General features: G+C 47.6%; 1 protein-coding gene across 6 annotated transcripts in view; it reads left to right on the top strand.

Moving 5' to 3' along the window:
- TMCC3 (transmembrane and coiled-coil domain family 3) overlaps positions 1–20646 on the top strand; it is a 265093-nt gene extending 244447 nt beyond the window's left edge. For 4 of the 6 annotated variants that reach the window (XM_047740928.1, XM_047740927.1, XM_047740926.1 and 1 more), the window contains exons 2-5: positions 7683–8587; positions 10863–10998; positions 15965–17621; positions 17846–20646. In XM_047740928.1, coding sequence (XP_047596884.1) covers positions 7683–8587; positions 10863–10998; positions 15965–16267 — 1344 coding nt within the window. In that variant the 3' untranslated portion in view covers positions 16268–17621; positions 17846–20646. Of the gene's footprint in view, positions 1–3848; positions 4252–7682; positions 8588–10862; positions 10999–15964; positions 17622–17845 lie in introns of those variants that run through there. The other 2 variants (XM_047740930.1, XM_047740929.1) reach the window with 2 other exon arrangements.
- Positions 20647–20883: the final 237 nt, after the last annotated feature.

The following is a 20883-nucleotide window of genomic DNA, read 5'->3' as shown; positions in this document are numbered from 1 at the left end:
CCTGTGCTCCCGCCCCTGCCCCCAACCATCGTTCATCCTCGAGCAATGAGAAGAACGTCGCCTGCAGGCCAGAGCTAGAACTTGTGATGCTGTCGAGTTTCTTTTGTCATTGATGCCAAGAGAAGAGGAGGCAGGGGAAAAATTAAAGCTCCGTGATAAAACCAGTAACTTAGTTCCTGTCCTGGACGCCGTGAACTTTAGAGAAGTTCAGTCCTTTTCCTGGGAAGGTCGTACCGACGCACGCTCCTTTCAAGTTCACGGCGTACTCTTGTGAGACCTGAACTACAGAAGGGAGTGTTCTTTGTCTAAATTAATTAGAACAAATATTTTATGAAGACACTTGACCGGCAAAATATCCTTTGGAGCACTGTATGGAGGGCGTTAAGGGTTTTCGTGTGTCGCAGGTAGTGGGAGGCAAAGTGACATTCTGCTAAGCTCCAGGCCTTGACTATTCCGTGTTGGAATCCACGTGAATGTGTTTACTGGGTCATGATTAGGGTGCTCGGCAGGCCTCCAGACTTCTCCAGGGCTGGTTAGCTCATTTAGCGCAGAAACGAGGTGTTGAGTGCTAGGGTCTGGGGGCTGCTTGGGCTTCCCTGGGTTCCATGTTTCTTGAGTGACGTGATACTTTGTGAGCCCACGTCCGGTTACCACAGAGCCGCAGGAGGGAAGATGGCTTAGCAGTGTCGTCTGGATTCCTAGCAGCAAAGTGAGAGGCAAAGCTCACATGTTTTTGTTAGAGCATAAAAAAGGTATCCCCGTGCTGGCCAGCACCTTGTTCTCTCTGCCGAATCACTCGGCCTAGGGACAGGTTTTTCTCCAGGCCGATTCCTGGCTCATCTGCTGAGTGCCTTTCCCCACGTGCCCCCAGAACTGAACCCCTCAGTTGCTAGGGCCTCACATGTGGCTTGCCTCTCCTCCACAGGTCTCTCAGCTCCCTTCTCTGGGTTTTGCCTTGTTTCTCTCATTCTCTTTCTTGTCTTAGTGACCATCCGTGCTTGCACGTGATTGCTAGAAAAGCGGTGATTTCGAGTTTAGCCTGCAGGAGTAGCGTGCTGGCTGAGCGGTCTAAAACAAACACAGAGTGTTCCCACAAGTCTGGGTCACCTGCAGAATCATGGAAGGGATGCTGCGGAACAGGTTCTCACACCGTTGGGGGCCAAGCTTATCTTAGAACGTCTTTCATATTTCATACATCAGAGTTAAGCCCCAGCTAAGTTATTATCTATGGAGGACCTCAAGAAACATATATATTCTTATTTTTTTTTAAACATTTTATTTATTTATTTGAGAGAGAGACAGTGAGAGAGAGCATGAGCGAGGAGAAGGTCAGAGGGAGAAGCAGACTCCCCATGGAGCTGGAAGCCCGATGTGGGACTTGATCCCGGGACTCCGGGATCATGACCTGAGCCGAAGGCAGTCGTCCAACCAACTGAGCCACCCAGGCGTCCCTATATATTCTTATTTTTTTTGGAAGATTTAATATATGTATTTAACAGAGAGAGCGAGCACAGGCAGAGGGAGAGGGAGAACCAGGCTCTCTGCTGAGCAGGGAGCCCAGTGCGGGGCTCAATCCTAGCATTCCGGGATCGTGACCTGAACCGAAGGCAGACCCACTGGGCCAACAAAGTGCCCCACATATATATATATTCTTTATAAACCTTGCTTTTCTTATCAGATAGGATTAGCATGAAGAATGTATAAGTACTAAAACTATGTAGCACAATACGTGACTCATCTCCCAAGTACTCCGTCATTGGAGACAGTCATCCTGGGTTTCAGTCCTTACTCGACCGTTTACTAGTGTGTGCACTCGGGAACTTCCCTGGGCCTAGTCTTCTCATTTGTAAATTACTTCTCTGCCGTGTATGGCCCTTGAGATCCGCTAATCCCAGTGCAGTGAGCAGGGGAATCCGTAGGTGTCTCTGCTGCTGGGAGTCTAGGCCCCAGCAAATGATTCGCCAAGTCCTCAGCCCGGCCCTGGCCTCTGGCAACATTGCAGAAGGTCAGGAGGCCCCCCACACAGCCCGGGGCCCTGGGCTCATTGTCAGCCATCTTGTTAGTATGCGCAAGAAAGGAACCTTTTCTTTTTTCCCTTTTTTTTTTTTTTTTTTAAGCCACCGAGATTTCTTCATTATTCCTACAGCAAAGCCTAGCACATTCTGATTGGCATTGCCACAGGAACAGCCCTACCTCGGGACTTGAAGTTAGATTCTGGCTGAAATGAGTGAGAGTCCAGAACATAAGCCGGGTGGGCCCAGACACCCGGCCACAGGGACTTGTGGGTGCCTCAGGATACTTGTAGCTCCTCTCAGGGCCTCGAAAGCACCCTCATGCATGCTGGGACATATCTGTTACCCTGGGAACTGACAGCTGGTTTGAAGGACCTGGCACTTTCCTCATACGACCGAGCTCCAGCAGCTTTCGTTAACGCCAGAGGTTCCTTGTAACCTCGGCTGTTCTCCCTCCCTAATTGTGACCTCTCTGTGCCTCTGCATGTTTGGGCCCCTCTGTGACCCCCAGAGCCTCAGTCCGTGCTCTCTAGGCGCCCCCCATCCTGGTTCTTCTCTTTCCCTTTCCCTGTTCTCTTGGGTGGGGTTTTGGATGGTGTACCTCTGCCTGGCCGGTCCTTCCCTCTTGTTCATTTTCCTCTGGAGCTTTTAGGGGTTAATTGTGAACCACACTGGAGAGAGCCTCTTGGAAGCCTGCCCAGTGTGTTGGAGCAGCGCTGTAATGGACTGAGCTGGGCCTGGCTTCCGGTGGGCAAGGTGAGCTCACTTACATGGTGCTGGAAGCTTGGATTGTTGTAGAGATGACTCACTGTCCGTTTTTGATGTTCGTCCAGGGCTTAGGCTTTTCTGTAGCCTTTGTTCCAGAACACTGAGGTGACGGGAGAAATGTTTCTGTTGCCGGAAGGAAAACGTTATTGGGGATGGCTTTTCACTGGGATGCTGGTGGTCTGCCTTTCACATAAACTTAAGAATAACCAAGTAATTACAAGAGTACTGAAAGGGGCTAGCAGTCATTTTTTTAAAAATAGCATCTATTCTGCTGAAATGATAATTCGTGTTCATTTTTTTTTTCTGAGTTGGAAAATATGGAAACATCATAAAAAGAATGACTCTTCTTAACCCCACCGTGCACAGATAACCATTGTTTGGAGCTTGTTTTCCTTTCCATTTTTACATACAGGTACATTTTTAAATTAAATCAGAATGACAACAATAGCAAACCTTTTTTGAAACCACTCTCTGTGCCAGGAACTCTTTAAGTACTTTCTGTGCATTATGCCATTTGTTCCTCACACCTTTTGGAAGAGGGATTATCTCTATTTGACAGGAGAGGAAACTAAGACACAGAGAGGTGAGGTCATTTTTCCAAAGTCACACAGCTGGTAAGAGTGACATCAAGACTGAAACCAAAAGTACTCTTATCTCTAGACCTCAGGGTCTTGACTATTTCCTGATAATGTCTCACAGAAAAGATAGCTTGGATTAAATTTCTTGGAATTTTGCCATGTTAGCTCTGAGGGGTCTGGCTTGATCTCTTTATAGATGAGGAGGTTGAAGACTACGAATGACTTGATTTAGCTAAGAACACAAAACCAACTAATGTCAGTGCCCAAACTGGACCGTGCGTCCCCTGATGCGCGCAGTTCATGTGCAGATCGGCTCCGGGTCTGCTCTGAACCTTTGTCCTCCCTGGGTCCCACCCCGAAACAGCTGTGCCCGGTGAGGGCCCTCAGGGCTGGCTCCCGACTAAATGGAGGACGGAGGACGCCCACAGCTTTCTCCCCTGAGATGAAATTTCACTTTGAGTTTAGGGAATGAATGGGCATCTATCTAGTAGTGATGTGTACAGCTGGCTCTTAATTACCCTGCAGAGTGAGGGCTATAAAAGGCTGTAAAAAGGTGTGGCCCAGCAATAGTTTCAACCTTCTATCCTCGTCAAACATTTTAAACTGAGATTTGCTGACGAGCAGTAGGATTGATTGATTTGAGCTTTGAATGCTGTTGCTTTCCCCAGCCTGGACTCCCGAGGACATGCCAAGCATTGTTACAAGTTTAAAGTGAGCCAAAAGTCAAGCAGCTCTCTGTGTACGAACATTCCTGAGTGTTCGAGGCTGTCCTAGCCCAGCTGACTCCAAGGGACGAGGCCATCGCCTTGGGTCGCCAGTGCTGGAAGGTCCGTGGCTCTGGGGAGGAGGTTTGAAGGAGGAAGAGGCGGGGACCTACCACTGCCTTTGGGAGGGTAAAGGAGAGAAACTTCTGTGTCTTCCAACGTGGCGGACTTCTCAGTACCAAGCAGGTTTGGGTGGTTTTTCTTAAACTCACTCTATCTGATCTTTGAGCTCCAGAGGGCAAAAACAGTTCTTAGGCAAAAACAAAGTGCAGCAAAAAAGACAAGAAGAGTGAGTGATAATTAGTCAAAACTAAGGCGTGCTGCTAGAGGTGAAGCGCGTGGTTACCCCCAGCGATGGGGGTTCTGGATTTATGATTGAAGGGGGCATGGGGAGCTTGAGTTTTGCTTTATTGGGCTTTTTTGTTCGTTTGTTTTTTAGAGAGGGAGGGAGGGAGAATTAGGGAGAGGGAGAGAGAAAAATCTTAAGCAGGCTCCATGCCCAGCTCAAAGTCTGACTCAGGGCTTGATCTCACAACCCTGAGATCATAACCTGAGCTGAAACCAAGAGTCAGAGGCTCGACTGATGGAGCCACCCAGGCGCCCCTTTGTTTTCACTTGTTTGTTTTGTTTTACTGGATCCTGGTTATGTGTTCTTAAATGTGTTCTTTTCTATGTGAAAATTATACCTCAGTTAAAGTTTAAAGGTCTTTGTTTGTGTTACCTTGTTGCACACAGATCCTCAGAAAAATCTCCATTTAGTTGAACCCGTTTGAAGTGATTTAGAATTTACTACCCAGCTGTTGGGAAAACCGCTCTGCCTGAAATGATCAGATCCATATGGGCAGAACATCCAAGGTCATGTTCCTGATTCTGTTAAAATATATCTTAAGTGATTTCAGTGTGACTCTCCTAGAATAAAGAAGGATATCATTTGCGTTCAGCAAACATTATTGACAGCCTGCGGTGAATAGGGGCAGAGCTAACAGTACAGACCAGGTGTAGGTATGACACATCTCTCCCCTGAAGGAGCCTGTACTCTGTAGGGGATAAAATCCACGGGTCAGGGACACAAGGACACGTCAGGTGGTTCCACAAAAGCATCACGGATGATCGCAGAAAGAATGGGGCACTTTCTGATGGACTGGAAACAGCTCATGGCAGTAGTAGGATTTTAAGTGGATCTTTGAGATTTTAAGTGGATATGTGAGATTTTGATAAGCAGGAGTGGATGGGTGGTAGGCGTCCTTTATATGAGAAAATCCATAGATAATTCACATGCATTCTGGGAACTTTGGGTTGGATGGCTCATCAATATGAATGGCATCCATTAGCTGTAAGGTGAGGCCTGAAAGGTAAACAGGCCTTATAGTGGCTGGATTGTATTATTTAATTTGGGAGGCTTTGGGGAGCCAAAGAAAGTTTCTGAGAAGTTAGATGAGCATAGTCAGATCAGTGAATATCTCCAGTGAAATCAGATTTGTAGCCTCATGATTGTACGGTTACCACGGTTTGCCCTGTCTGCCACAAATAATCATTTTCTAGATTCAGTGCATTCTGTGTTACTGTAATTTGAACCTATTCTGTGGCTAGCGAGCCACAGGTACCTGGTTCTCTTGAGCTCCCCATCGCCATCTTTCTAGGACTTGAACATGATGGTCATACACCTTCTTTATTCCCTACCCCCGTCCTTCCATCTCGACCAGCTGACGTCACCATTTTTTTTTTCATCCGTTTTCCTAGTTTTACAAGTGATTTGGCATTTATTTCCTTCCAGCCTTTCCTGTGTGATGTTCTTCTGCCAGATAAAAAACATTCATAGCAAAATTGTGTGTTGGAAGAGAGGGCCCAAGAAATAATGTTGGTTTTTTTTTTTTTTTAAGTTTTTATTTATTTATTTGTCAGAAAGAGAGAGAGAGCACAGGCAGACAGAGTGGCAGGCAGAGGCAGAGGGAGAAGCAGGCTCCCCACAGAACAAGGAGCCCAATGTGGGACTCGATCCCAGGACGCTGGGATCATGACCTGAGCCGAAGGCAGCTGCTTAACCAACTGAGCCACCCAGGCGTCCCCCAAGAAATAATGTTAACAAACTTTTGTGAGTTGTGTAGGAGGACTGACTCACCAACCTGGGACTGTGTCCCACTGTGCCATCGGGCTCCTTTCTCTAGGAAAAAGCACTGGGGAGGATTTTTCGTGGGACAAAGTGTTAATAGTTCATTGTTGGAAATGAACGCATTCAAGTCTGGGTCACTTGGGCAGGGGAGGAAGTTTGTTAATATCTTATTAATATTTTGCTATTTCTGCCTACTGTCCCCTAAAACATTTACAAGATGACTTGTGCTGAATATTTTCTCCCATTTGGTCTTCATTGAGCCAGTGGAGTCAAGGCTCCTCTGTGTCAAGGCATCATTTTAATCAAAGGGTAGTTAACTTGACAGGTAAGCTGCGTCAGCTGAGATGTTACTAGTCTTTGTTCAGAAATTACATTCAGACCCTATAAAGGCTTGTCTTTAGTCCTTTGGGGACACCTTGGTAGGGTGTCCTGGTGTAGAACAAGAACCCAGTTAGCGTGACTTGGATTCAGATCCTGCCTCTTGCTGTCTCAGTTCCTCTGTAGATGGGTTTAGCGTCGTCTTTACCTGGCACCCAGACTTACCTTTGCCTTTCCTTTCTGGAGCAGAAACTAGTTACCCTCCTTGCCACGATGCTCAGTGATCCTTTGTACTTCTTCCCAGATGGCCCCCAAGTGAGAAAGCCATTTCCCTTGGTATTACCACTTGTTCTTGTTTTTTAATCACGTCAGTCATGATTTGGGGTTGTTCATTTCCACCTCTAAGTACAGTTGTAGTACTCAGTAAAGTTAATCTTATCACATCTGTTTAATGATTCCATTAAGAAGATAATTCCTTGTGTTGATGATGGTACCTGCTGGAACTGTTTTCTCAGTCTTCTGTTACGTGAACGGGTTCTGAATTGGATGCATCGCCCCCCATGCTGCAATTCACATGGAGCGGGGCGTGGTAGACACCCCAGTTACCCGGGCATTTTGGGAAACTAGCACTGCTTGTTAACCTCGTGCCATTATGCATTTTCTACCCTGGCAACTGGCAGTTGTCATCTAATGAGACAAAACATCAGACACCCTGCGGGACCGGCCTCTCATAGTTAGTATACGTGGATGCAGGACAGGGTTGGTCTGTCCTCTCTTCCACTGGAGAGGATAGTAGGGAGTTTTTATCTTAGGAATACCTATAGTTTAAAGATTTATTTATTTGAGAGAGAGGAAGAGCACGTGCACAAGTGGGGAGCGGGAGAGTCTCACAGAGGCTCCCTGCTGAGCGCAAAGCCTGTCACAGGGCTTGATCTCACGACCCCGAGATCATGACGGAGCTGAAACCAAGCTTCTGACATTCAGCCAATGGAGGCCCCCAGGCACCCCCGAATACTTGCAGTTTGAAAATCTGGGACATGAAGTATGTCTGTTGCATGTACACAGATTCTGTCACAAGAACTCTGCCTTTGATGTCAAACCTTAAAGTGCTTCTTCCCTGTCTCTCGTGCAGGTAGAACGTCATGACATGAATACCTTAAGCTTGCCCCTGAGCATTCGCCGAGGGGGGTCAGACACCAACCTCAACTTTGACGTACCAGATGGCATCCTGGACTTCCACAAGGTCAAGCTCAGTGCAGACAGCCTGAAACAAAAAATTCTGAAGGTGACCGAGCAGATAAAAATTGAGCAGACGTCCCGAGACGGCAACGTCGCCGAGTATCTGAAACTGGTCAGCAGCGCGGACAAGCAGCAGGCCGGCCGCATCAAACAGGTCTTCGAGAAGAAGAATCAGAAATCCGCTCACTCCATCGCCCAGCTCCAGAAGAAGTTAGAGCAGTATCACAGAAAGCTCAGGGAGCTCGAGCAGAACGGAGGCTCCAGAAGCGCCAAGGACATTTCCAAAGACAACCTCCACGCTCTGAGAGATGCCGCCACCAAGTCTCGAACTGCCCCCCACAGCACGGAGTGCGCGAAGTCTGGCATGCCAGGCGTGTCCCTCACTCCGCCCGTGTTCGTCTTCAACAAGTCCAGAGAGTTCGCCAACCTGATCCGGAATAAGTTCGGAAGCGCCGACAACATCGCGCACTTGAAGAACTCCTTGGAGGAGTTTCGGCCCGAGGGCAGTCCCCGGGCCTACGGGGGCAGCGCCACCATCGTGAACAAACCCAAGTACGGCAGCGACGACGAGTGTTCGAGCGGCACGTCGGGCTCCGCCGACAGCAACGGGAACCAGTCCTTCGGGGCCAGCGGCGCCGGCGCGCTGGACAGCCAGGGCAAGCTGACCGTGATCCTGGAGGAACTGAGGGAGATCAAGGACACACAGGCTCAGCTGGCCGAGGACATCGAAGTGCTCAAAGTGCAGTTCAAGAGAGAGTACGGCTTTATTTCTCAGACCCTGCAAGAGGAGAGGTACAGGTACGTCCGCTTCTTCTCCCGCCTTCTTTCCAGAGCCTGACTTACCCTGACTTGCAGGATGGCCTCCGTGACAGGGATGTCCTGAGAGTTGTATTTTCCATGAGTGTGGATATGGATCCAAAACGTGGAAAATCAGCAGTTTTCCCCCCTGCTTCATGGTGCCAAACTTAATAACTTGTGACTTACTGTTTGACACTTTAGAGCAAGTTGTGTGAGTCTTTTCAAATATCGCTGTGTGGTCTATGACACGTGCACACCCTGCCCTGATTCAGGAGACTGTTGTGAAGAGGTTTCGTTACACCAATTCACAGATCTGTTTTCTTTTCCTCTGTAATAACCGTCAAGGAAAAAAAACCACTGCATTGCTCATCAAGGTCGATTTTCTTTGCTACCTTAATCTTAAAGTCTTTATGTAATGAGTATTTCTTTATGTACTGTATTTTACTTTGGTTAAACTTTTCTACTTAAATGAAGAGTTTTCAAAAGAAATCTTAAGAGTAGAATATAAATTCAAATCTTTGAATTACCTTAGCTAATTTTAAAAGGTATTTTGTAGGCTGGCTTTTATGTGCTCATAACTTACTAATAAAAATATTAATAAAAGTGATTTTCCACCATTTCCCCAGTGAAAAGATTCCCCAAGGGTTTTTGTTTAAAGACTTGATTTCTTTTTTAAGTTATCTCTCCACCAGTGTGAGGCTTGAACCCACAACTCTGAGACTGACAGTCACACATTCTGCTGACAGAGCCAGACAAGGTGCCCCTGAAAGTTTTGATGGTTTTTTTTGTTGTTTTTGTTTTGGCCAAAATGAAGATTTAACTTGTAAAAATGTAGATTAAAAGAAATTCAGTGCTCATTACATATTACAAGATTAAACTTTAAATTTTACTTACACATTTCATATCTCCTACACGGTTTTAAATCTATTAATTTAGAAATGTGGCTTTTTTCAGCTCTTACACTTTATGAAACAGTTTTTTAAAACTTGGTAGCATACATCTTTGGCTTTGGTTTCTTTGTCGCATAACTATTTTTGAGTTACAGGTTTTCCAGAGAATCTTTAATTCCAACTGAATAGTTTGGGATGCAGAACTCTTTGGATCCAAATTTTATCCCAAATCACAAATATACATTTACATAAATTTAGGACTGTTCTTGTTCTCCTTTGCCATCTCGTCATGTTTGTGGTGTTCAAGAGTTAGCCCCTGACTGTATTGCTTGCAGTAAGAGATCTTTAAAAGGCTTTTTCGCCAACATTGGATACCTGTGAAGTCCTCCTATCTGAGAATAATCATTAAATCTGCATTTAATTTTTCTTCGGTCTTACTTTTTTTCCTGAGGTATAATGGACATATAACCTCTCAATTTCCCTCCCTCCCTCCTGCTCTCTCTCACCTTTAATGATTCTGTCAGGTGACCTCTATCAGCATCTAACACAGACTTCGATAAGACCAGTCCCTCTTCCATGAGGAAAATGGGAGGTGGGAATGGGAATCTTTGTTCTTCTGTTACTTAGGATTTGGACTTTTGGAAAGGCCACCCAATGAGCCATTTATAATTTGCAATGAGCTTCAAGTTTTTACTGGCACTTAAGTTCCCAGAACTGAAACATGTTTTCATAATTAGCGGATGCATTGGGAAATGGTGGAGTTGGCTCTAGCGTAGAAGTAGGTTCTATCTTTGTGGGCTCTCTGGCGTGTGCGAGCCGTGCCTGTGAACCAGAAGCCTCTGTGCAGGCAGGAGACGGGGGAACCCTGGGATGCCAGACAGCCCGGTCTCTTGAGCAGCCCTAGTGAACACGTCAGGTCTGTTCTGTCACCAACCACAGCCCGTGAAGGTGCTCGTCCAGTGTGGGTGGAAATGTGGCATTCGGTGTACGTGTCACCTCAGGAGCTGAGGCCAGAGAAGTTAAGACGGCAGAGACCAGTCCTTTCCAGAGCTGGACTTTAGGTTCTCCAAAAGCATGTTCCCCACAGCTAGACGTATTCTTTTTTTTTTTTTTTTTTTTAAGATTCTACTTATTTATTTGACAGAGAGCATGCATAGCATGGGGAGCGACAGGCAGAGGGAGAGGCAGGCTCACTGAGCAGGGAGCCCAAGGTGGAGCTAGATCCCAGGACCCTGAGATCATGATCTGAGCCAAAAGCAGGTGCTTAAGGACTGAACCACCAGGCACACCTCGATATATTCTATCAGAAACATAGTCTTCCGGGGAATGAGAACAAGGAGACCTGTGAGGTGTCACACTCAGAATCAGCTCCTTTCTTTGCAAAGGTACGAGCGCCTGGAAGACCAGCTCCATGACCTGACTGACCTGCATCAGCATGAGACTGCCAACCTGAAGCAGGAGCTGGCCAGCATCGAGGAGAAGGTGGCCTACCAGGCCTATGAGCGCTCACGGGACATCCAGGTACGTTCCTCTCGTCATGACACACTCCTGCGGGCTCCTCCCAGCATCGAAGTCAGTTAACAAACTGTGAGTGCATTACCCCTCAGCCCTAAAGCATTTCTGGCGTGTTGTTTTCTCCACAAAGAGCAAAATGTTTTTTCCACAAACGTCCTCCACCTTACTAGCCCCATTAGCTCATGTTACACATGTCACTGAGTAAACAGGCTATTCTCTGTGTACCTTTTTGGGTTAACAAATATTTATCATCTATGCAAGCCCACCGCCTATAACCTCTTCTCCTCCCCCAACCCCCCCACCAAAAGTGCTTCAACTTTCTAAACATGAGGCTGACCTTGCCTTCAAGACGCTCACTGAGCGGGGGAGGGGGTAGTCAAGATTAGGTAAACCGCCAGACAGCTCAGGGAAACATGAGCAGGGGCCAGGTGACATGGCACAGACGGTGAAAGCCACGGGATTCCGACCCACAGCGGCCAACAGGCAAGGAACTGGTGGGGCGGCCGGTCATTCCGCGACCAAGCGATGCATTTCAGTCTCAGGTCTGGCATTTCCCATTGTGTAACCCTGAGCAAGCCTTGAATCTGTTTACTCCTCTGCAGAATAATAGCTTTGACAGCTCTAAGAAGTTCAAGGACTTGAGTGCACCCCGTGTGCCACACGCTAGCAAAACACTCTCCATGCCTTTTTCCTCCCCATCCACTCCTTACAACAGCCCTTTAAAGCAATTCCAACCATTTTCCCCATTCCCCAGATGTGGAGACTAAGGCAGAAAGGTTAAGTGACTTGGACGAAGGTCTTGCAAACAGTCGGCAAGTAAGGAATGTGCAAGAATGTCCATGTGGGTGGGGCTCGCTGGGACGGTGGGACCCGGATGGTCGGCAGGAAAGGCTTACTGCGTCAGTATGCACAGAGGCATGTTCCAGTATTAATGTGATGGTGTCACTGCAGTGAAACAGCCCTCGGCTTCTGGAATGCTATTTTTTTTTTTCTACTTCCAGAGGGGCTCTTTCTTTTCTCCCAGTTTTACTGAGATATAATTGACATATCACTTCACATTGAAGTGTATAACATAATGATCTGATGGATATATTATATCTATAGTGACAGGGATCACCACAGTTAGTCTGGTTAACGTCCATCACTCACAGAGTTAACTCATTTTTTTCTTGTGATGAGAACTTTCAAGACCTGCTCTCCTGGCTGCTGTCAGATATGTAAGACAGAATGGTTAACTTGTCACCATGCCGCACATTACGCCCTCAGGACTGACTTACCTTATAACTAGGAGTTTGTCCCTTTTGCCACTCTCACCCATTTCCCCTGCCCTTCCCCCCCATACCCCCCGCCCGGCTGTGGCAACCACCGGTCTGTTCCTGTGAGTTTGGTTTTGTGAGATGCCACATAGAAGCAAGCTCACAGAGCCTGTTTGTCTTCCTCAGTCTGACTCATCGCACTCACCATCCTGCCCTCAGGGCCCATCCATGTTGTCACCTGACAGGATTGCCTTCTCTCTCCTGGCCCGGTAATACTCGGTTGTATGTTGTGTGTGTGGGTATCCTATTTTCTTTATTCATCTGTTGACGGACTCTGGGGTTGTTTCCCTGCCTTGGCTATTGTGAGCAATGCTTTCGGTGAACATGGGGGTGGGGAGATCTCTTCTAGAAACTGATTCCATTTCCTTCGGGTATATATACTCGCAAGTAGAATTGCTGAATCGTATAGCAGCTCTATTTTTAATTTTGAAAGGAACTTCCATACTGTTTTCCATAGTGACCGCCACAATTTACATTCCCATTGAAAAGGCAAAAAAGTATACTCTCCAAGTAGTGCTCAGCTGCATTTTTACAACTTTTCTTTGTAGGCCATGGTTATTTTTTCCAGCCCCACTCTAGGAGGGAGAAAACTGAAACATGAAGGGAGATTTTTTTTTTTTCCTCGCAGCGTGTGAGCTGGAGTCTCAGCCGCCCACGTTCTGTTCTACTCCGTGTCGTGGGCTGTGAGTCTGTGCCAATCCCAGGCAATGACTTGGACAGTTCTGGGAGCTGGAGCGCCCAACAGAGCTGATAGGGGACATTGGCCTCTGGGGACCGTGGTGGAGGAGACACTTGGGGGATTTTGCCCCTGCTCTGGGTTAGGACATTGTCCTCACGACTGACTGGTTTGAAGAATTTGACCCACTTAAACGTTAAGTGTTGCAAGGTGAACAGTGCAGTCTGTTTTATTAGAACATTCTGTTTTTAGAACATGCCTGCGATGCCACTGGATTATATCTAAACATGTGGTTTTCTTATTTAGGGGATAGTTTGGGTTAATGTTGTTCTTCCTTTTTTAAGGGAACCCCCTTTAGGGATGCATGGGTAAGACAAAGGGACATCACAGGGGGAGCATCACAATTTAGAAGAGTTCATTTGAACATTTTTTGGCTTTCGTCTCTAACTCAGAAGTGCAAGGAGGACATCTGTGAGCGACTGGACAGTCGTCTTTGTTAAGAGAGGGAGAATCCTCGCTCTACACTGTGTGATCCCGGACAAGCTGATTCCCTCTGCCTCAGTTTCCTCATCTATAAGATGGAAATAGCAATGAGGTTCCCCTCAAAAGGTTGTCAGGAGGACTAGAGAGGATAATACACAGAAAGCCCTTAAATCTTTGCCTGATGCGTAGTAGGCAGCCGGAAAATAATTACTACACTGGTGAGAAGCCATGTTCCTCGGGGCTCTTGGCATTCGGGCCTGCTCAGCTCTGTCGTTAGTTCTCGGCTTTTTCGTTCTCACAGGCAGGGCTCCGCGGCAGGCCAGCCGGTGCGGCCAGGGTGACTGTTGCCCCAGGGACACCAAATTTCAAGAAATTGAGTTTTGCTTTTTATCACCCTTGACTTCCCAATTTAAAAAGGCCTAAGGATAATCTGGTCTGTCCTCCATCCTCATCCCCATAAGTTAAATACTGGATCCAAGAAAGTACTAAAGATCATGGGGCCAAATAGCTCTGAGTGGGAGCTGTAAGTAAAATTCCTCCCCATTCACTAAATTTTCTTGGATTTTTTTTTTTTTTTTTTTTTTTTTATAAAAAATGGAAACGGTTCCAAGGCCGTTCAATTCTCGGATCAGTCCATTTATATATGTAATTCACGGACCCAGCTAAAGATAAATGAATTTGCCAAGGACGCTGACCTTCTGTCTTGGCTGTCTCAAGTGGAGGACACGTTGGGCTGGGGCAGTTGTTTCCGGGGCAGGTGCCTGTCCTGGAGGTCAGCGCTGCTTCGAATGTGAACACCTTCTCTGTGCTGACTCATGTAATGGAAGTCACGATAGTGCCAGAGAACCCTGATCTCTGGCGCAGAGAGCACGTCCCGCAGAAGAAAAGCAAATCCGTGTCACAGCTGTTACGGTTGTTTAAAACCCGAGAAGACGGCTGTGTTGTAACTGAGCAAAGAGTTCTCGGGAAGTGAGTCAGACGGCAGGCCAGAGCGCTCGGCGGGGCTCCCTATGCCGCTGCCAGATTCTTCTCTCTCCGGCCTCCCAGCACCCTTCCTGGCATGCAGCCCACCCCCAGGGGACAGCCACCCCATGCGGGGGCGCAGCAGCAGGGCCTGGTCCCCATCCTCCCGAGCTGTGGACTGTCAGTCCAGGGTGGGAGGGCTGGGGGAGACTTCAGCCTCTGCTGGGGCCAGACAGGACAGTGGAGGAGGTGGGAGCTGGCAGGGGAAGAGAAATCCAGGTGAAGAGGGGAGGGAGCGGGCAGGCAGTCATTTCAGGCACAGTCCAGAGGCCCCTAACGTGGTTCTTTTCTGAACTTGAAAAAGCCTGTATGGCCAGAGCATGGTGAGCTTGGCAGGGGGCTGGCGTTCTGTGAGGCAGGAGGGAGTGGGGACGGAGACCGAGGTGAGAGAAACGGACCCCTGCAGATAGATGCTGGCTATTGTGTCAGTGGGGCTGAGTGACACATCAGAGGAGAGGCGGGTCTGGTTGGAGGAACTGGGTAGGTCAGGTGCTATTTTCTGAGGAAAGGAACACCGGAAGGGGAACAGGTACAGGAGAAGGTGTGGGACGTGAAGCCACATTGGCAAAGGCTGCATCTGAGGTGATTTTAAGAAGCTCAAATGGAGAAGGGCGCCTGGGTGGCTCAGTTGGTGAAGGGTCTGCCTTCGGCTCAGGTCACGATTCTGGGGTCCCGGGAATGAGCCCCACGTTGGGCTCCCTGGTCAGCGGGGAGTCTGCTTCTCCCTTTCCCTCTGCTCCTCCCCCCGGCTTGTGCTTCCTTTCTCTCGTTCACTGTCTCAGATGGAGCTATCAAGGAGGTACATAGATAGGTGAGTCGATCTCAAGAACCAGAGAGGTACGTGGACTCAGCTGTGACTTCGTAATTGAAGTGTTGGAAAGAATGAGATCTAGGAGAACGTGTAGCCTTGGACGGTGTCCTGAGTAATAGCATTCAAAGAGCAGGTGAAAGCAGAGATGCCCCCCGTCATTCCTGTCCCCGTCCCTTCTCCCTTCATCCTCTGGAGTTTGCAAACGGCCGCACCCACGGTCTGAGCCGTGGAAATAAGGACTGGTGATCTGAGCTACCACCTGCTCTGTGGCCGAAGGTCGCCCACTGTCCCAAACCGGAACCCCACCACTCCTCTCCTTTGACCCCGAGGAGACCAACAGATGCTAGTATTTTACGTACTTTATTTCAGATACAAATAGACTCAAAATACTCAGCTGTAAAGCCCCCATTTGTGGTATTTTATGGTTGTGTACACATGCTCATTCTGTCAAGAACAACAGCGTAAATGAGCCTGGGGATTCTCCTTTTACTACTTTGCCACCATCCTCATCACCGTCATCATCCTCACTGTCAGCTTGGCTGTTGGCTCCTGCCTTGGCCTCGAGCAGCCTGAGCTGGGGCCTTGGTGCCTGTTTGCGCACGCGCTCCCCCGCGGCCCCTGAGCCCAGCGGCGTCTGACCCCTGCTCTCCCTCTTGCCCGCAGGAGGCCCTGGAGTCCTGCCAGACGCGCATCTCCAAGCTGGAGCTGCACCAGCAGGAGCAGCAGGCTCTGCAGACAGACACCGTGAACGCCAAGGTCCTCCTGGGAAAGTGCATCAACGTGATCCTGGCCTTCATGACCGTCATCCTCGTGTGCGTGTCGACCATTGCCAAATTTGTCTCGCCCATGATGAAGAGCCGCTTCCACATCCTCGGCACCTTCTTCGCCGTGACTCTTCTCGCGATATTTTGTAAAAACTGGGACCATATCGTGTGTGCCATAGAAAGGATCATAATACCCAGATGAAGCCACCGGTGCCCGTCTTCTCGTTCACTCACATTTCTGTGTTAAGGAAAACTCTGTGCTTACCACCAAATCTGAAAGCGAACCGTTGTGCTGACTAGAGCCCACCAGCTGGGGCCGCGCCTTGTACATATCTCCAGGCCTCCTCACGCTGCAGCTGCCGCCGGCTCAGCCCCTGTGCTTGGTGAACGTGGACCTGTTGCCAAGCTCGCCCCACGTCGCTCACTGCCTTAATCAGACCAGATTTCCTGCCCACCTGACTAGCCCAACATGGTAAACCTCTGGTCCTTGAGCATTTGGTGTGATTAATGACCCACAAGAAATGGGGTGTTAAGTCTCTGTCTCCCTTAAGTTTCTGTCAAAATTGAACTTCATAGTCGCTGGTGGTGGTGTTTTCCCCAAGTCCCATAAGCAGCAAGGCTGTGGCAGGACTTGGGCAGGGGACAAAGTGTGAGCGTTGGCCACGGGGAACGTTTGTGGCCTACAGAAGTACAGTAGATCCTGTGTAATCCATTGCGTTGGTTCCCAGATGACACTGGGTCCCAGGTGTTCCCCTTGTCCGCAGTGGTCCATTGTGCGGGGCTCGCCCCAACGTGGAAATCTTACAGCACACCTGTCTGTCCGTGGAATTCTAACTTAGGTGTTCTCTTGCACTTTAAATGGTAAGACAGGAAGATCCAAGAGTGGGGCTCTCTCCTCCTTACACCCAGGAAGTCGCACACCCAATTCTATCTTAAGTAGAAGGCTCTTGAGTGCCTGGTCTTTAAGCACGTAGAAGTGCTTCCAAATCCTACATCAGACTGCGGCTTGAGCGTGAGTGTAGGCTCCGGAGGTTTGCGCTGCGGTGAGTCTTGATTGTGATAACCCCCTGTGGGGGTGTGGTTCACTTTACTCATCGGGCCTGGGGAGGGTTGTAAAGCTTACCACACAGGTGAACACCAGTGATGCTCGTGTTGTGGGGTTTTTTCTCCCCCTTTAAGCAGGACGCCAGAATTGTACCGTGTGAGGTGGAAGTCCACTGCGGTAGGGGCACTGGAAGCGGGAGGAAAACAGGGCATGTGGTCTCTGGGGGTGGGAGTCAGATGAAGACCAAGAAGGTCTTCTGAGGACCCCCGCTGAGACCAGCCGCTGTCTGATGAATTAGATCCAGTGTCTGCACCAAGGTTGTCCATGGTCTCTTAGGGGCTCACAGAGGTGCCACGGGAATGGAGTGGCCGTGCTTCTTTCCCTGAGGTGAAAGCCTTCAGAAGTTAACATCTTCTGCCTGTTTGGGTGATGCTTCTTACTACTTTCAGCCCAGATGACACTCCCCTTTAAATCTTTTTCTCTCTGCACCTAACGAAGACGAAGATAGAAGGTTTTTTTTTTTTTTTAAGATTTTATTTATTATTTATTTGACAGAGAGAGATCACAAGTAGACAGAGAGGCAGGCAGGCGGAGAGAGAGAGAGAGAGAGGGAAGCAGGCTCCCCGTCAAGCAGAGAGCCCGATGCGGGACTTGATCCCAGGACCCTGAGATCATGACCTGAGCCGAAGGCATCGGCTTAACCCACTGAGCCACCCAGGTGCCCGAAGATAGAAGGTTTTAATGGAAACTGCTGTTCAGTCCCTCCTCCCACCATCCGCTCTGTTATCTGAAGGCGTAAAGATGTATGTTAGTGTACATTTTCTTCCAGAAAACATCGAATTGCCTGGATTTAAATTAAATGCAATATTTTGCGAACAGCTGCTCTTAGGGAAATTCCTGAAAAAATGTGACAGTGTGCCGTGGTTTGAGAGAATGGAATAGTTGAGCATTTGGTACAAGTCCAGTGTGTGTGAGACTCAGACAACTCAAGCTTTCTTCTTCATCTTTTTTTAACTTTACAGTTCAGTGGTTTTAGTAAATTCACAAATTTATGCAACTCTCCCCACTATCTAATTCTGGACTCGGGCTTTTTCAAACAGTAGGCATCACTCAACATCTCCGGCTGTACAGATTGTGGACTCAGGGACAAAGGAGCTCCCAGCCCCACCCCCATCTCATGGCTGTGTCCCCTTCCACTGTCAGACCCTCCCTTGTTCTGCCAAGTTGGCTGTAAATACACTGTGAGCCATCGAATCCAGGGGACAAAGGAGTTCCAGATCCAGGGAAGAGAGGGAGAGAAAATGGTGTGCTTCCTTTTGCTTCTACATTTTAATGGCCAGCATTCCCCATTGCCTGTGGGCATCAGGCTTCATTTGGCCGAGGGCTGGCTGCCCTTTCCCTTGGATCAAGCTGGACCCTGGTGGGCACCCTTCATGTCTGTGAATCTTTCTGAGGCACTCTGGATATGCCAGGGCTTGCAGCGGACATTGCTGCCGCTGTTAGTTTAGAGAGAGTGAGGGAGGCGGCTAACCCACAGGCCGCCATGCTCTGCTCATCGCTGGCTTTGACGCTTCCCAGACCTTTCCAGATGCTTCCCTGACGCTTCCCAGACCAGTGGGGAGGAGGCAGCATGTTTCCTCCCCACTGGGAGAAGCAGGGAAGAAGATGGAAAGTGGCACACTCCACCCCCTCCAGTCTGGAGCTGTGAACAGAAGCTGCTAGAAACTGGCTCTGTTCTGAAATGTTCTAGGGTCTAAATCATCCCACCTGATCATGACTTCTTTGCACAGAATTTGTATTTCCAGTGATTCTCATTAGATGTCAGATAATCTTATTTTCACCTGGATATGCTCAACCTACATGGCATATTTATTTTTGAGTCTTGTTGAAAGTTCATGAAGCTTTTTAATAAGCTGATACACTCCAAGGAGACCTTTCTTTACTTGCTGCAGTTTACTGTTCTCTTCTTAAGGAAATAAACCCTCCCGTTGTGTGTTTTCTTGCCTGCGTAAAGGGAGTAAATAAAATTTTATAAATTATTCAATTAAAAATTGTGATCCAGCTAGGACATATCCTGGAATCGGACATTTACATTTAAGTCAACTAATCCTTTCCCCCGACCCTTCGTTGGTAGGAAACCTCTTGTACATACCTGAGGACAGACTCAGTCGTGAGGTGGGCAAATACCTGCTCCCTTAGCGAACTGGACATTGCATTCTAGCACAGGATTTTTTGGTGACCTACTGTTTTCATGATCACCAAGATAATGATAGTTTGCTGGGGACAAAACAGAAACCCAAAAATACTCTTCTGTGGGCTTTAAATTGGTTACTCCAGCTTAGGTTTTGAGTATGGTGGAGCCAGAACAAAACATCCTACCCCCCCTCCCCAATTCAAACCGCAATGAAGCAGTAAATAAAAGTACTCCATTGCTGGTTTTGTGCGGAGAGTGGGATCAGTCCCAAGTTTCTGGCATGTACCATTAGTGGTTTTGTTTCTGTGATCATGGTGAGCTATTGATAGATTCTCTGAAACTCCCCACCCCGCCCCCCCGTAATGCAGTTACCCCATCAATCAATTAGCATCCATGGGACCTCAGCCCCTCTGCTTTGTCACTCTTGTTTTCATGGAAATATTGCCCTGCTAGGTATGTTGATTGCCCTGCCATTTCTCCAGCATATCAGGTTTAATTATGGGATCGATAACAGTGACGGGAATTGGATTCCCTTGGACACCTAATTATTTGTGTCCTTTGGGGTTGGATTTTAAATTCCAAATTGTCTTCATCAAAGAGGAACATCGTTGTGTTGAATCTAAGTATAGTTGCATTGGTTTGGAAAAGCATTTCAAGGTGCTTAATAATATGAAAATGTGTGATTCAACAACCTGTTTTGCATATTTCTATAATTTTGAAGAGTGAGCCGGGGAAGAGCGAGATGGCATTATTTAAAATTCAGAACTTTATCTGGAGAGAGGAATTTCAAAAAGTTTAGCCCATGTGTTAAGGAAGGAGTTGGTCTAAAAAGATTAATCACTGAAAGGAATGATATTGGTCTTTTTACATCAAAAGAAGTTAAGAAGCTAAAAGGTACAGTTAACACGAGTTTGGTAACCCAAAAGATACAAAGCAGATCTAACCTATAATTTTCTAAAGTCAGTGCAATCCTTTGTTTATAAGAAGCTGAAAAGTAATGTACCTTGGTTGTTTTAGGAATAGTTTATGTGTTACCATTTTAATTTATTTAAAACGTGTCTCCTGTCTTTGTCCTAAGAGAAATGTTTCAACAAAATGTGCTCTGTGTTTAAGATATGTTTAGGCAGTAGTTAGTAGTTCTGAAAATGGAAACTAGAAATGTTTGTTGTGAGGTCTTTTGCAGAATTTCCATTTTGTGAGATACTGTGTAGTCCCACGTCAGCCTACAGTTGTAAATCCCGTGTAGATCATCACCCTCTTCAAAGCAGGTGCCATTATTTTTTTAAATAAACATTTGATGTTAGCTTTGATGTTCAATAAAGAGTTCAATTTCTTAAATTTCTGTATTTGTCACGGTGCATCTCAGTAACAAGTGTGTGCATGTGGGCACGTGTGTAATCTTTTAATGGATTTTATTTTTTACAAGAGTTTTAGGTTCACAGCAAACTTGATCAGAAGGTACAGAGATTTCCAGGGCACCTGGAAAGTTAAGTTTCCCACCCTTGATTTTCTGCTCAGGTCATGATCTCGGGGTTGTGAGATCGAGTCCTGCATTGGGCTCTGTGCTCAGTGGGGAGTC

Source organism: Lutra lutra, chromosome 8, assembly GCF_902655055.1.
Source record: "Lutra lutra chromosome 8, mLutLut1.2, whole genome shotgun sequence".
Classification (NCBI taxonomy): domain Eukaryota; kingdom Metazoa; phylum Chordata; class Mammalia; order Carnivora; family Mustelidae; genus Lutra; species Lutra lutra.
Note: the sequence above shows the minus strand (reverse complement) of the source record. Positions and strands in the feature narration are given on the sequence as shown.